We start from the raw sequence: 16,144 nt of genomic DNA, 5'->3' as shown, positions 1-16,144 counted from the left end.
TTTGGTAGCTAGGTACTGACCACTGCATACCAGGAAGACCTGCTTAATGTTTTGGAGATGCTCTGAACCAGTTGTCTAACCTTCAAGAACAGACTGTTCACTTGCAGACCTGATATACCCCACCCACAGACAGGTGCCAATTAAACCAGATAATCAAAGTTTATTTATATGGCTGCCCCTGGAACTGGGATATGTTGTGGCCTGGATTTGAATGACCTTAAAGCAAATTCACTCACCAGTAAGTAGCTGCTTCTTCTACTTGTGCGTATCCTGGGCCTCTGTCCACTATCCTCTGTCCTCCTCCATCCACTGTCCCCCATACTCCTCTGCCCACTGCCATCTGTTATCCTCTGTCCACTGGTTTCTACACTCCCCTGGGCACCATTTTCCTCAAAGTGTACATGGGGTAGGTCCCCCTGTTCATTAACCTTATCACAAAACACAATGTTTATGTCTGTCTCCATGGGAAATACTGACATTTGATCATATTATACTATCTGCGTTTATTGTATGATTATCAAACTAGTTTAAAAGATAATTGTTGTCATAACTGCTGTTTAATGGAATGTTTTGTTATTGTTATTATATGAACTATATTATCTATCTATCCAGCTATCTATCTATCTATCTATCTATCTATCTCTCTCTCTCTCCCTCTTTCTCTCTCTCTCTCTCTCTCTCTCTATATATATATATATATATACATATATATATATGTATATATACTGTATATATATAAACTGTGTATGAATAGATATATAAATGGATAGATAGATAGATAGATAGATCTATCTATCTATCTATCTATCTATCTATCTATCTATCTATTTATATATACTTCCATCCATGCATCCATCCATCCATCTATCTATCTTTCTATCCATAAATCCATCTGTATATCTATATATCTATATATCTATATTTCTATCTATGGTTATTTGCTTATGTATTTAGGTTATTCAGTACTATCAAACGTGTTTAATGGTTTACATAGCTATACAAAACTAATATTTTAATCATATTCATACTATATATAAAATCACCTGTCTATTTATCTATGCATCTACCTATCTATGAATATTTGATTATTTATTTATTTGACAAATTCAGTCATTCATTGGTTCATTGTTTTATATAGCTATCTTTATAAAAAAAATACTATTTTAATCATATTTATATATATACATATATGACATTTGTACGTTTATATGTTCATACAAGGGTAGTATAGAAATGAAATACAAAATAAAAATAATAATAATACTGTTTTTGATGGTTTCTTTCTGAGAGTGAATCTCCGCTGTTTCCCGTTACCTGCAGTGCGTGGACTCATCCCATTTGCCCAAAATCTCTGCTCTCCGTTACTGAAGTAGTAACAGAGCGGACAGCTCTGGGACTTGAAGTCTTTCCTCCTCTTCGCCTAGTGGAAGAGAACGAAGCGGCACGAGACTGTAAACTACACATCCCAGCGTGCATGGCAGGAGGCCGGTCGCGGCATGTGATCGTTGCGGTTTCCTGGACGCGGCGGCTGTGGGAGGCTTAGTAAGGCTCAGGTTCGCTGTGTTTGTAGTGTGTGTTTTTACTGCAAACATGAACGTTCACTGCGTGTTTCTGAGTGTTTGCCTCAGTGTCGGAGTGATGGCGGGGAAATACTCCAGAGAAGTGAACGAGCAGAAGGTTTCTAATGAGGGAAAAGCGGCGGTGGAGTTCAGGATCTCTAAACTGAACCAGGTCTGGGAGAAAGCGAACAGGGTAAGAGACCGGGGCTGGGACACAAGCAATGCTTGCTCCCTTTAATGCTGCAGAGCCGTTTATTTTGTGTTGCCCCCTTTACCTTCCCAGTAATGGGACATCCCAGTACCATTACCCGGCCACTGGTCTGTGTTTCCACTGCAGGCTGGAGGCTGAACAGTGATGGTAAACAAGCCATACATGACCCTAAAAAGCTCAGTAGGGTCTGAGACTTAAGGGTTAAGGTTATCTGAGAGCTCAAATATCTTGTTGACCAAACCTTTCACTCTAAAGATCATACAATAATAAAATAATACACTAATCTGGTTTAACATGTTGAAAATAATAGTTCAGCTTGAGTCTTCCAGTCATTTCTGATGGTAGATGCTGTAATTTGTGGCAAGAGCCACCTGTAGATCCCATGATCACATTTAGGGAACCTTGGAGGCTTCTTCTTTATGCATCTTGCAGTCTGCATTTGGGGTGAACTTGCTAGGATGGCCTGACCTGGCCAGGTTCATTCCTTGAAATGATCTAGTGGACAGTAGAACAGCTGATTTCTCGTTGTTCTGAGATCTTTGGTAAACCCAAAATACCCTAAATACGTTTAGACCCATTTATCTACAGCCTTCTTTCTGAAGGCCTCAGAGAGCTCTTCGGATCTCACCATGGTGAACTTTGGACTCCTCCAAAATCCTCTCTAACCATGTTCTAATCACCTTTTAAAATGGTCTAGAAAACTAGTGGACTCACAAGATGTTTAAGGAGTGAAGATACTATTCATTAAAAATCTAATTCAGCTGAGGACTTTAATTGCTGCCTTTATCTCTGCTGTGCTCTTCCCTCAGATGCAGCTTGCCCCGGTGCGTCTGTCAGAGCTTCACAGTGACTTGAAGATCCAGGAGAAGGACGAGCTTCAGTGGAAGAAACTGAAGGCTGAGGGCCTGGATGAGGCCGGGGAGAGAGAGGCCAAGCTCAGACGGAACTTCAACAGTAAGCTGCAGAGTTGAAGCTTTTCAGTGAAGGAGTCCTGCAGAGTCCCATGACCTGTTCGTGTTGCAGGAGTTAGCTTGGTTAACCTAGTGTATAATTCTCTAACTGTCGCTGTAATCCTCAAGGGTCATCTTTCTCATGTGGGCTGATTAATCAGTTACTTACTCACACCACCTTACACAGCAGCGCAGGATCTTCAGAAATGACCTTAGTGCACCCACCTACCAGATTAAAGTCACTCACTCTTGTCTACACTATGCAAATGAGGCACCAAGGATGCAGCCTTGAGCATGTATGTCATTGATGTGGCCTGTTTCTCTCTTTTATAGTCATTCTTGCCAAGTATGGAATGGACGGCAAAAAGGACAATCGTGCCTTGGACAGCAACACCTTAAAAGACCATGACGCCAGAGAGGGAGACATGTTCGATGACCCCAGACTTGACAAGCTGTGGAACAAAGTGAGTTCTGATGGCTTAAATGATGGCTCTGATGGCTTTCTGATGGATGTGGTTATCTGGTTGAATGTAGGTTGCAACATTGGGTGACCCAAATTCAGTGTTGGGACAACGTCTAATGCCGACGTCAGTTTGATGTAAAATACCAACACTTGAAGGACAGTTTATGCTTCTGCAGAGTATCTACACATAGTGCGCTGCCCTATGCCGTACCTGTCCCCAGAGGTGTAAGTACACATTACCGCTACAACTGATCCACTTGATAGTCCTGTATTTCTGCCTTCGCTGCCACATAGCATAACACACATACACACAGCGGTCTTAAACGGTCAGTGATTGTTCGTTAGCTGATGTGAGAAAAATGGTTACACATAACTAATCCAATCTACCTGCAATTCCTCCTCCTCTGTGTCTCTCAGTGGCTGGGCAAGTACAGAAAATTCACCCTCCTGCCTCGCTGCAGTGGCCATCCAAACTCTTCCCTCCTCTTCTCTATTAATTGCAGAAATTTCAGTAAAAGTGAGCAATAGCTGCTAACAAATCCAACTTAATCCACTCTATTTCGGTTACTGTCGATTGTAATAATACGCCAAGAATATCATACCACCAGATTTGGGTTGGTTGCTGGTGGTTGGTGGTTGCTGCCTCCTCGCGTTGCTTGTTTTAAAGACAAGGTAGTACTTTGATAGTTCATTGCCCTTTTTTTTAGACAGGCTCGTTACTCATGGCGATGACTTGTGGCTCATGCTTGGCCAGTACTCTTTAACGACTTCCTGGCTGTTGCTAGGTTACAGCCAAGTAAGTCAGACAGATATTTTAAAGAGATGCATTGAGAGTGCTGTTATTGTGTGATATGATCACTCATAGAACGTCTCTCAGCCAGTCAGATTGTCAAGTCTAAACTAACTGTGGCATAATATGACAAATGGTCAAAAGTATTGGGACACCTGCTCATTCAGAAATCAAAGGTGTATGTGTATATATATATTATTAAAAAAAAATAGAGCTTTTCCTCCTTTTGTTGGAGTAACTGTCTCTGCTGTCCAGCAATGGCTTTCTACTAGATTTTGGAAGATTACTGTAAGGATTTGATTGCATGTTCTGTGATTGCATGCATTGTTTTACAGAAACTAGACAGGATGTGTGTGTGCATTTGCACATCTGTGTCAGCAGTGGGTTCAGCCTGAAGTACCTCAGTGCATTTATTGGAAGGCGTGTCCACAAACATTTTGACATAGATGTTGTATATCGAATTGTGTATCACAGTTAGTATTTTGGTAAAAAAATCAAAGCCTAGTTCTGTTATTTATAGCCTAATACTAACAGGCTACTGTAACAGTAAAGTATAACTATAATAAGACTGACCCTAGAGGCTGATTTCTTATAATAAGCTTTACATTTAATATTAATAAGGAGTGATTTATTAATCCTACAGCAAGAGCTACCAAACCATAAACTAGGGGTAAGTTGGCTTCCAGGGTTCCTAATATAGAAACACCCCCTAATTTAAGCAGCTTTTGTGGCATTGCCACGCTACCTGCTGTGCTGAACGAGGTATCGTAGAATGGAGCCACCAATGACCAATGAGAGGGTCTGCTGTGTGTAAGTTGGGGGCTACCTCTAAATAGTCATGGCTCTTTCTTTCTGAAAATGCACCCACATGCTGTGCTGGTAAAGCAGTAGTGAAAGCCTTGGAAAAAATGCAAAAATGTATTTTATTTTATGTATTTCTTCATGTACTTTGAATGTTTCAATGACACTGGACTGAAATATCTGCATTTTATTTATTCATTAATCTGTATCTTTTAATCCAATATAAATAAATATCACATTGCATTGTCATGCTAATCCATCTTTACGTGGTGAAATCTACAGAAGTCTGTGTGCCTGAAAATACTGAATGTATGCAGCGGCCCAGAATTCCCACCTTGGTGGACTGTTCGCTCAGTTCCAGGACGACTGTCTAACCTTCCTCCTGTTGTTTATTCCTAGGCCAAGGTTTCTGGAAAGTTCTCAGAGGAGGAGCTACAGAGCCTACGCAGAGAATTCCAGCACCACAAGGACAAGATCCATGAGTACAACATAGTCATGGATACAGTCAGCAGGACTGAAGGTGAGCTGAGTGGAGCTGCTTTACTAAGGGGCTTAAATAAGGTTGTGTATAGCTTGTTTTTGGGAACTGACCTTGACCTCGACCCTGACACAAACACAGACTGTAACATTAGTGTCGAACCTTAGTCTTATGTGTAAAACATTACTTCCTATCTCATTTAGAGATCCATAAGAATGTGATCTCTCCTATGGAGGGAGAGGAGAAGCAGTCTGCCCTCCATGAGAAACACTCAGACCTGAAGCAAAGGATGAGGAATCTGAACCAGGGCTTCGAACGCCTCCGCAGAATCACTCACGAAGGCTTCAGCAGTGACAACGGTGTGCTTTTGTTGTGCTGTGTGATTTATAACAATGCTTACATGCTGTTACACTATTCTGTATTGCTGTAGAGAGATTTTTTTTATAAACACTTTCTTCTTTTGTTTTCTTTCTGTTTAGAGTTTAAAGAGCCCAGGGTCATTGAGCTCTGGGAGATGGCAAGACGGTCCAACCTCAGTGAGGATGAGCTTGACTCTCTCAAAGTAAGGTGTTTTTCATCTCACACACACACACACACACACACACACACACACACAACAGCTTTCTAGACTTTGAGTTGAGCAGGATGAGCATAAAGCTTGGAGTTTATAGTCAGCCTTGAAGGATCTCAGAGAAGGAAGGTAACCCTAGCATCAATAGCAACAATAACTGTTTCCGGTTATGAAAGTTTTGGTAAAATTTGATCACCTTGAAATCTGTGTACAGATCTGGTGGTGTGTCTGTTTCTCCTTTCCTCCTTGTTCCAAATGCTCGGTGACACAATTTGCATACTGATCCCTGATCATCCCACACCACTTTCTACGCCATTCCGCGTGTTGATGCTAGGGTTACCTTCCTTCTCCTCCTCCTCCTTCTTTTTCCCCTCCTCACATGTAGGCTTATTATGCTGCCTCCGTCAGTGCTAGAGAAATCATGGTCTCATGACTCTATGACTGTTTCTGTAGTTTTGGCTCCTTTAAGTACCATACAAATCTAGTAGCGCCATGTTTTTAGAATTTGGGTATCGACTTGGTACTTGGCCAGAGGAAATGTAGTTTTGAAAGCTTTGAAGGACAAAATGGAAATGGCTGAGAAATGAAGGCAGGCTGGCCAGCTGAGAGCTGCAACTTTTCTATATCACAAGTTGAATAATTTATACCATGCCATAAATGTGTCTCAGCCGCAGTTAAGAAGGTATTCCGCTTGGGAATGTGTCTGGAATGCCTGTGCTGACATTTTGTTTTTGCTTTGCCTGAGACACATCATTAGCTAATGATCGGGTCCATCTGGAGTGGAGTCTGGTGTGAAAGTACGAGAGAACACAGTGTTGTGCATTAAAGCAGAGCTCCGGGACTAGATTTAAAAAATGGCTCAGTGTAGCTGTGTGTTCAGTAGCTGTGCTGGTTTTACTCAGATTTGTTTTTGGATGTTTTGTGGTTCAGGAAGAGCTGAAGCACTTTGAGACAAAGGTGGAGAAGCACCAGCACTACCAGGAGCAGCTGGAGTATTCGCACCAGAAACTGCAGCATGTAGAAGCTCTCGGAGACGAGGAGCACATCATGAGACACAAGGAGAAATACAACAACCTCGCAGAGAAAGCCAGAGAGATGGGATACAAGGTAGGGCTGCGAGTTGGATCATAGCACTGTCCAAATGTTTGTGGACACCCCTTCTAAAAGTGCATTCTAAATGCATTCAGCTACTTTAAGTTGTACCCATTGCTGACACAAAAACACATGCACAGCTTGTCTAGTTTCTTTAGAGAAGTATTGCCAATAGAGTAGGACTCTCTGGAGCAGATAAACATGAATCTATTGGCACCATGCCTAATGCCTAGAGAATGGACTAAAGAGGTATAAAGCCCTTCCCACCCGCCCCCCAGCATTGAGCTGTGGCTTTACTAACTCTTGTCACTGAATGCCATAAAATCCCCACAGCAATGCTTCAGAGTCTAGAAGAAAGCCTTAACTGCACAGTAAAGACAGTGTGTGTGTAATATATATAAATAAATATATAAATAAACAAATAACATACAAGTCGCTGGTTATGGTTGTTTTTTTATGTTCCATTGTAAAACAGCTCCACACTGCAGACTTTCGACTCTTATTTACCTACTGAAAACGTCCACACCACTGCCGACTGGGCAATTAATGTCCATTAATGGCGCCTTTAGGACACCTGATGGTGCTCTGAACACTATGGTTTTAAAAAGAAGGACTGGATTAGGATTCAAATAGTTGATACCTGTTGATGGTTGATTTCCATTAAAATATGCCTGGATCTGCCACAATCCTAATCCATTTAATTGGATATCCCCTCTAAGTGCATTTATACTGAATCATGACGGCCCCTGATTAAAACGGATTGCCTCTTCTTAAATGGAAAGTAATGAAGATGCAGTCTTACAACCTTCTTTTTCTTAATTTTTCAGATGAAGAAGCATCTGCAGGACATAACCAATAAGCTCTCGCAAAACGGACTCCAACACAATGAACTCTGAGCACTACCTCGTCTTCTCGCCATGGCGACAGACCAGCCTGATCAACATGCGCTGGTCACATTCCTCTGGTCCCTCCAGCGCTCACTGATCAGCACATAGGGTGTTCTGTCGATTTCTACAGTTTTATTAAAGGATCAATTTCAGACATGAGGACCTTGCTGAGCACCGAATTGGTGTTGATTATGTTTTTTAATATTTTGTATGATCAGTTCTACTGGATTCACTGTAAGTGGAATTGTTTTTGGTACGACTGCATTTGTATGTTACCTGTGTTACATTTTACACCCAAACCCATTACCCTCAGTTTATGGGGCTTGACTGCTAATAGAGTTAACAGAGGCTTTGTTGGGTGGGCTGAACACTGAAGTACTGGATATCAGACTGTTTTACTAAGAAGCAGCTTTGAGTTATTTAAATGTGTTAACACTGATTTAACTTCATAAAGTCCTACACACCATCTGTTTAAGGTGATATCTGTAAATAAAAAGCTTGTTTTGGTCATAAAGTCCAAATTCAGAATCAAACTTCTTTTTATTAGGTTTGTTAGACATCTCAGATCAGTGAGAATGTACTGTTGCTGTCCACCAACACTGCAACTCAGGGTCTTTGTTGCGTCTTATTTTTAATCCAATTCATTTTGGACCATTTTAACCATCCATTTATTATGTAATTATGAAAATCTAAAAGATAGCTTGTGTTTTCAGATTATATGGTGAAATGGAAATCAACAACAATGGAGAGATCAGGTTTTCTCAAGGTTCTCTACAATATGTTGTTAATTTCATTCAGAACCTTCACTCTGCCCTACAAAGCCAAGAACGGACCAGCCCCTCCGTACTTGATGGCAATGGTCAAAAGCTGATCCGCACCAAGAGCCCTTCGAGTTTCAAGTACGGCTCGGCTCGACCCACCATCCCTCAAAATCCACGGAAGACGAGCGTCCAGGCTTTTTTCTGTCCTGGCACCGAAGTGGTGGAACGAACTTCCCCTGGGCGTCCGAACAGCAGAGTCTAACGCTCGCTGTCTTCAAACCCAGACTGAAGACCCTCCTCTTCTGAGAGTACTTGGGCGAATAGTAGAGTGGTCACCTTATTGACTTGTGTTTAGTAATGTCTAAACTTAGAGGTATCTTTGAATTTGTAGCCTATTCAAACTAGCTGAGGTTTTTCTTGGGTAAATAGCAAAGTACTTTTGTAAGCTGCTCTGGATAAGAGCGTCTGCTAAATGCCGTAAATATAAATGTAATTTGAGGAACTGAAAAACTTTTCTGGGCCCTGTTCACACCTGGCATTAACATGCGTCCTGGGTGATCCGATCATAAGTGGCCAGCACAAAGTACGTGTGTGAGTGGGGTACAACATGTCTCAAGGGGTCATTGTAATCCGATCACTCAGACCACATTCGCAGGTGATCAAAGATGCATGACCGTTATTCTCGTAGTGTGAACGCTAAAGATTCTCAATGCATCCCTGACAGCAATGCACCGCCCGCATCAACCGTGCCACTGTCCAAGCTGGATAACATGTAACTCTATTCCCAGTGATCCGTAAATTGGACTAACAGACCATGTGATCAGCCATTACGGTGTCAAACCAAAAGTGGCAGGACAGTGATGGCATTAATGTGGGCCATTCCCCTCCTCCAGTGACAATGATGTGTTTTAGCACTTGTCCGTGATCGGATCACCCATCTGATCTGTCACATTAAGGCAAAAAATCTGATTTGATCCTTATGTTACCTCACGTAATGTGGATGTAGCCTTGGTGTTCAAAATCACCCTACCTGAGCGAGAGGGTTATGAGTGATTTACATTTACATTCGGCATTTAGCAGACGCTCTTATCCAGAGCAACTTACAAAAGTGCTTTGCTGTTTACCCAAGAAAAACCTCAGCTAGTTAGAATAGACTAATAGTTCAAAGATCCTCTAAGTTTAGACATTACTAAACACAAGTCAGTAAGGTGACCATAGTACTCTGCTATTCGTACAAGTACTCTCTGAAGAGAGGGTCTTCAGTCTGGGTTTGAAGACAGCGAGCGACTCGGCCGTTCGGACACCCAGGGGAAGTTCGTTCCACCACTTTGGTGCAGGACAGAAAAGAGCCTGGACGCTTGTCTTCCGTGGATTTTGAGGGATGGCTGGTCAAGCCGAGCCGTACTTGAAGCTCGAAGGGCTCTAGGTGCGGATCGGCTTTTGACCACTGCCATCAAGTACGGAGGGGCTGGTCTGTTCTTGGATTTGTAGGCCAGCATCAGGGTTTTGAATCTGATGCGGGCAGCAGCTACAGGAAGCCAGTGAAGAGAGAATGCAGCAGTGGAGCGACATGGCTGAATTTAGGGACATTGAAGACGATGACAAGTGATGCTCACTCGTCATCATTCATCACTAAAGAATCATCTTTCTGCTAAGATGCTTTTGGGAAGCCCAGCCCTGAAGGCCTCGGGACCTACCTCACCAATAATACCAGAAGCCTAGAGCACAGAGTTACTGATGACAGGGTTGTGGGTCGATACCTGTGTTCCCCAAGCCGCCACTGTTGGGTCCCTGGGCAAGGCTCTTAACCCTCTCTGCTCCCCGGGCGTTGCAGCGATCGCTGCCCAGTGCTCTCAGCATGTGTGCTCACTGCCTCACTGTGTGTGTGTATTCCCTGAAGGGATGAATTAAAGGCAGAGGCCAAATTCCATCTGTGTCCAACACAAATGATGATTGTGGTCGTCTTTGTCTTTTTCGTGTGGTTGAGAATCACTGAAGCTACTGTTTATTGTACTAAAGACAGAAACATCAGAAAACAATGTATTAAAAAAATACGGCATGTATTTCTCACCATGTGCACATCTTGTAACAGTAAATGTACAACTCTGAGTTGGTCATTTGAAAGCATGTTGACTATTTACAGTTTATCAACAGTCATGATGTTAACAAGCTACTTAATACTTATTCTTTTTCTACAATATGTATATCTATAGTACAATACAATTAATATGTGTCTGCATATTAATGTCAACAACAAGACAACAAAGTCAAATGAATATGCTAAAGAATATCCTTTATACTAGTCCAACGTTTCTATATGGAGATACAGCTCTGGAAAACATTAAGAGACCACTTCATTTTTTTCTTAAATTTGCATCTCTACATGTATGGCATATGTTTTTTTCCAGGCATTTCACCAAACAAAGCTGAGTTACCTGAATTTGCAGACTATGACTGGCATAAAGTCCCAACAGCAATGTGAAAGACTAGTGGAGAGCCGGCCAAGACACGAGAGCTGTGATAGTGATTTCTGAATGGTCTCAAAGATCAAATCTTAGTACTGTGTTGTTTAAATTGTATAATGACTTCTTTGCATTATAATTATTCTAAGAATTTCTTTGCATTATTTGAGCAGTTGTCATTTCTGCAAATGAATGTTCTAACAACATTTTTGGGAATTTAAGGGTTTATGAAATACAATGAGAATGTTAATTTCCCTGAACACATTGCCTATAAACAGTAAAACCAGAGACACTGATTATGTAGGGTGGTCTCTTAATTTTTCCCAGAGCTGGATGTACTAGGGCTATGTCATACGGACTCAAACCTGGTGGTTTCGTTCTTTTGTTCTTTACAATATAAATGATAAAAGTGAATATCCTATGTGCTGCTGAATGTCATGATTTTCTTCCCCTCCATGTGGGGTTGAGCGTTGCTTCATCAGTTGAGCGTTCCTCTTCTTCTCTGCTCTAGCTCCTGAAGTCTCTCCTCTCTGCCCTGAGCATGCAGGGCTCCAACTCTCTGTGCCATCTCAGTTGCGGCGATGTCAATGTGGGCATATTTAGTGCTGGATGCCCCTGTGTACGTACACACACACACACACACACACACACACACACACACACACACACACACACACACACACACACACACACACACACACACACACACACACACACACACACACACACACACACACACACACACACACACACACACACACACACACACACACACACACACACACACACACACACACACACACACACACACACACACACACACACTTTAGTGCTCCCCTTTCTGCAGGTATATAAATAGCAAGTAAAATGATCATGACCGACAGTATCTAATTATTGATTAGGTGCTGCTCGAGCAATTCAGTGCGAAGGTAACTGCTGTAATATACAGGAGCAACTCCAGAAAAGTGGTATCACAGTATTCCTTAATGTCTAAATGAAGTACATGCACATAGTTGTGTGTGAAAGTTTGGGCACCCTTGGCCAAATTCAATATCAGATATTCTCAGCACATCTTAATGCATAGTTACTGTCCTTCATAACATAAAACAATTAAACATCAAAACACAACAGCAGGAAAAGGGACCTCTTGAAGATCAATTACGCTGTTTTTCTCAAGTCTAAGGTCACAGAAAAAGTCAACTTTAGAAGATTTGATATTCTTGAGGCTCTTTTAAGAATTCCAGCCTCAGAAGTCTGGCGGTAAACAGAAAGGCAGAAAGCTCTTCAGGGATGGTAAAAGAAATTTGAAAGAAAATTGTAGAAAATCAGGATAGGAGAACACAGTCACCTCTAACAGCGTGGCCAGTCTCCGGTACGTCCTGCAGGTCCAACTCCATATAATGCAGCTGTCTTTTAGATGTGGGGCTAACTGGGATGTTGACGTAATTAGCAGAATCCCCCTGCAGCCGGTTAGGAACTGTGGACCCAGCCTCAAGAGGTAAAGTGAATGACCTCCCTGTCACACAACACAAGCACCTCTTTCCTTTAGATTACCAGACATTACCTTGACTGTACTGGACATTAGCAAGGATTCCTCAATAGAATTTACTGTATATTAAATGTCTTACAAAATCTAATAGAAAACATATGGTCGCCGTCATGCCACAACTTCCTATCTCCATTATTTACTGTTTGTCACTTTTTCACATAATGAGAGTCTGACAGTTGTTCTTTACACTGTGTCATAATTTAATGATGAATGGAACAATGGAAATGCTGCAAAATGACCTGGAATAAAACATTTTACAGCGACTTCCATTGCAAGTTATGAAGGTTCTCTTGTAAAAGTTGCCATTTTGGAGATACAAGGTTTTTGCATCACAGCGACGATAAGCAAAATGATTATTTCTTGTGCAAAGCTACATGCAAACAACAGCACCAGCACTTCTAAAGTAAAACATGATACAAAGAGGCTCTCACACACACACACACACACACACACACACACACACACACACACACACACACACACACACACACACACACACACACTAATATAAGCTCCACTCACCATATCACATAGCAGTTCTATAGTATAGTGCTCCTATATGGAAAGTGGAGCTGATATAACAAGCAGGGTTCATACCCTCTTACTTAATTGCCAGTGATTAGCTGGACATTAGCTTGATTTATAATTGATATTTTTAATTGTCCAATTTGCCTTATTTATTAAACATAATTGATTAATTACTCAATTACTAATATCACTGATAGCAACAGCCCTACATTACATAAATACTAATAAGCCTACATCTATCACTGTACCATACAGCCCTATACCAGTCATCATGAGCATGAAGGGAATGACTGTAGACCTTACAACAGTGTATCTGATCATAAGACTGACCATATTTTCTAGCACTGCCCTTTCTTCCCCTGGACGGCTCCATGCTGAACGCCATGCACACATAGCTGCCTTTTGGATCTGCTAGGCAGAACAAGACAAGGTCAGTCATTTACAGACCCTGGTTAGAATGTTAGAACAGTCCGCTGCCTCTTCACCATGAAGCTCACGGTCCAGTTCATTTGTGAACGCTGACCTCATTAGATTTTTTTCATTGTTTCTGATCAATCAACAACACACACTCTCTTAACACATCAACAAACAACAAGCCAGACGGCCTTGAAGACTGCTTATTACCTGAGAAAGAGGATTGTCTGAATGGGCCCAGAGACCTCATGGGAAATGTAGGCGTTGCTGATGCACGTCCTGTTGAGAGATGGGTAAGGGATGGTTATCCCATGCAGAGTGGAATTAATTACATTGTAGAGTAAACAAACTCACCCTCAGACTCCCACATTGACCTCTGCTGCCCATAGCTACTCATCAGCTCATACCTGCTCCTCTCCTCTGCCTGTAACGATAAGAGATAAGAGCGACATTTAAGGCAAACTGATAGAAAAGTCAAAATAGTAAAGATAAGTATCACTGCTTTAATCTTGTATCTCCAAAATGGCACCATGAAAAAAAACCTTCTTAACTTTCAATGGAAGTAAATGTAAAAGATTTTTTTTCGAAGTCATTTCGGAGCATTTCTATTGGTCTGTTCATCATGAAATTTTACACAATGTAAAGTACAACCAGCAGATTTACATTCTGTAAAAAAGTGAAAAACAAAACTGCAACGATGGGCAAAGATATCAATTAACAGTATGGTGCAAGAGTCTTGCATGGGTTCAAAGTACGTGTCTCAGCAGTAAGTGTGTTTCGCCAGTTGTAACCGGTGTCAAGTCAAATCAAGTCAGATTTATTTGTATAGTGTTTTTTTACAGCTGTTGTCGTCACAAAGCAGCTTTACACAATAAGTAATTAGTAAAAGGCAGAAAAAATTAAATCAATAACATAAAAAACATGAAAAATCTGAGATCCCCAGTGAGCAGCCAACGGCGACAGTGGCAAGGAAAAACTCCCTCAGAGCTGGAGGAAGAAACCTTGGGTAGAACCAAGTCTCACAAGGGGGACCCGACCCATCCTCCTCTGATCAGAACTATTTAAACATTATTGATAAAAATCGCCAAACCATCTAAACTGTTGTACTGCTCAGGTGTGCAACATTTTCATAATCATAATATAATCATCATGGTGTAGTAGAACAGTAGCAGTGGTAGAAAGGTGTGCCACTGGTCTGGGATGGGTGGTTGTGGTGGTGGGGGGCCTGCTGGTTGGACTAGTAGGTGGCAGCTGGTCTGACGCAGGTAGAGGGAACTCCAGCGGGGAGTTTTCCAGCAGTTTTACAGCAGCGGGCTGTATAAGTAGGCGACCATTTACTCTAATAAGGAAAAGATAAAGGTGTCTTTGTCTGGCCCCTGTGGATTCCCTTCCTGTTCTGTGTCTCTGTTTTGCACTGCCATGTCAGCACATCAGCACATGGCTCTGTTTGTCTGTTTATGTTCTTGTCTCTGCCCTAGCCCCGCCTTATCATTAGTGTTCCCACCTGTGTCTCCTTTGTAGCCCTGCCCTCTCGCTATCTTCTTCTGGTGTTCCTGCTTGTGTCTGATGCTCTTAAACCTGTGTTTTTTTGTTGCTTGTATAGCATTATTGATACTGGTTTGGTTTACTTGGTTTGTTATTTTTTCCCTTATTGTGGATTTTGTTTCTTAATGCTTATTGATATTTCAGTTCTTTTTAATTCTATGACCTCTGTCAGGGATGATATTAAAAGGATTACTGAAGACCACTCGCACTTGCATCCTTCCTCAACCTGCCATATGTTACACAATGCAAAGGAATACATAACAATAAACCTAAATACAGTAGTCAGGGTGTGCTGCTGCTCAGTACAGTTGTTGATGTCTTGGTTAGAAGAACAGGTTTGGGTTTACAAGTTTCTTCAGATTCACCAGGGGCTCACCTGATTACTTTAATGAAGGGCTTATCAGATGTTGGATGGTAACTGGGAATATCTGCTTTTCTCAAGAAGAGCTTTGGAAAAGGTTGATCACAATATACTGTTTATTTGTTGTGTTTGTGTTTTGTTAACAAACAAATGCTAACTGACCACATGTACATCTTCATAGATAATGAACCTGAATCAGAGTACTGTGCATTCATGTAAATGCACAAATAATGAACGTCTGGATCACTAGTACTGTCCATTTATCATGAAATGTTACACAGGGTATAAAAAGCCGCTGCTGTTCTAAAAAGAAAAAAAAAAAAGAAAAAAGGAAGTAACACATTTCTGATGCCTCAGGGATAATTTGTTTTGCTGACACAAGATTGTGACATTGAAATGACCAGATTTTACGCCCCGTCACTTAATCAGAAGTCTCATGAGAAACAGTTTAGGCTACGATCACTCAGTGTGCCCTAAAGCAATGACTCTTCTTTCTAGAGTTTCCCAAAGGAGTAATATTTCATCGGTGTGTCAAAGGACAATAGACACCAGGCCAAAGCATTTCTCACAGCTATCACCAAGGTCATTACGAAAAGGGCTTATGAGTAAACCCCCAAACCCAGCCACTAGCTAGAGATTGTGGAAGAGATATTTCATATGGAAAAAAGTATACCTTAGAACAGTAAACCAGGTGGGCAGCGAGTCTTTTCAATTATTAAATT

The 16,144-nt window shown here is 41.5% G+C and overlaps 2 protein-coding genes across 6 annotated transcripts in view; one reads left to right on the top strand and one right to left on the bottom strand.

Annotated features, from left to right (window-relative positions):
• The first annotated feature begins 1,495 nt into the window (after positions 1-1,495).
• lrpap1 (low density lipoprotein receptor-related protein associated protein 1) lies at positions 1,496-8,323 on the top strand. The gene is made up of 8 exons (XM_072677105.1): positions 1,496-1,752; positions 2,580-2,724; positions 3,054-3,184; positions 5,174-5,294; positions 5,456-5,611; positions 5,732-5,814; positions 6,754-6,930; positions 7,743-8,323. The coding sequence occupies exons 1-8, from the start codon at positions 1,591-1,593 to the stop codon at positions 7,809-7,811; spliced, it is 1,044 nt and encodes a 347-aa protein (XP_072533206.1). The 5' UTR covers positions 1,496-1,590; the 3' UTR covers positions 7,812-8,323.
• Positions 8,324-10,604: 2,281 nt separating this feature from the next.
• Positions 10,605-16,144, bottom strand: part of dok7b (docking protein 7b) — a 49,188-nt gene continuing 43,648 nt past the window's right edge. For 2 of the 5 annotated variants that reach the window (XM_072677100.1, XM_072677104.1), the window contains 5 exons: positions 13,871-13,940; positions 13,727-13,795; positions 13,433-13,513; positions 12,374-12,541; positions 10,605-11,640 (listed from right to left, as the gene is read on the bottom strand). In XM_072677100.1, the coding sequence (XP_072533201.1) occupies positions 11,504-11,640; positions 12,374-12,541; positions 13,433-13,513; positions 13,727-13,795; positions 13,871-13,940 (525 nt within the window). In that variant the 3' untranslated portion in view covers positions 10,605-11,503. The remainder of the gene's footprint in view (positions 11,641-12,373; positions 12,542-13,432; positions 13,514-13,726; positions 13,796-13,870; positions 13,941-16,144) is intronic. The other 3 variants (XM_072677102.1, XM_072677101.1, XM_072677103.1) reach the window with 3 other exon arrangements.

The sequence above is a fragment of the Salminus brasiliensis genome, chromosome 4 (assembly GCF_030463535.1).
Source record: "Salminus brasiliensis chromosome 4, fSalBra1.hap2, whole genome shotgun sequence".
Lineage (NCBI taxonomy): Eukaryota > Metazoa > Chordata > Actinopteri > Characiformes > Bryconidae > Salminus > Salminus brasiliensis.
Note: the sequence above shows the minus strand (reverse complement) of the source record. Positions and strands in the feature narration are given on the sequence as shown.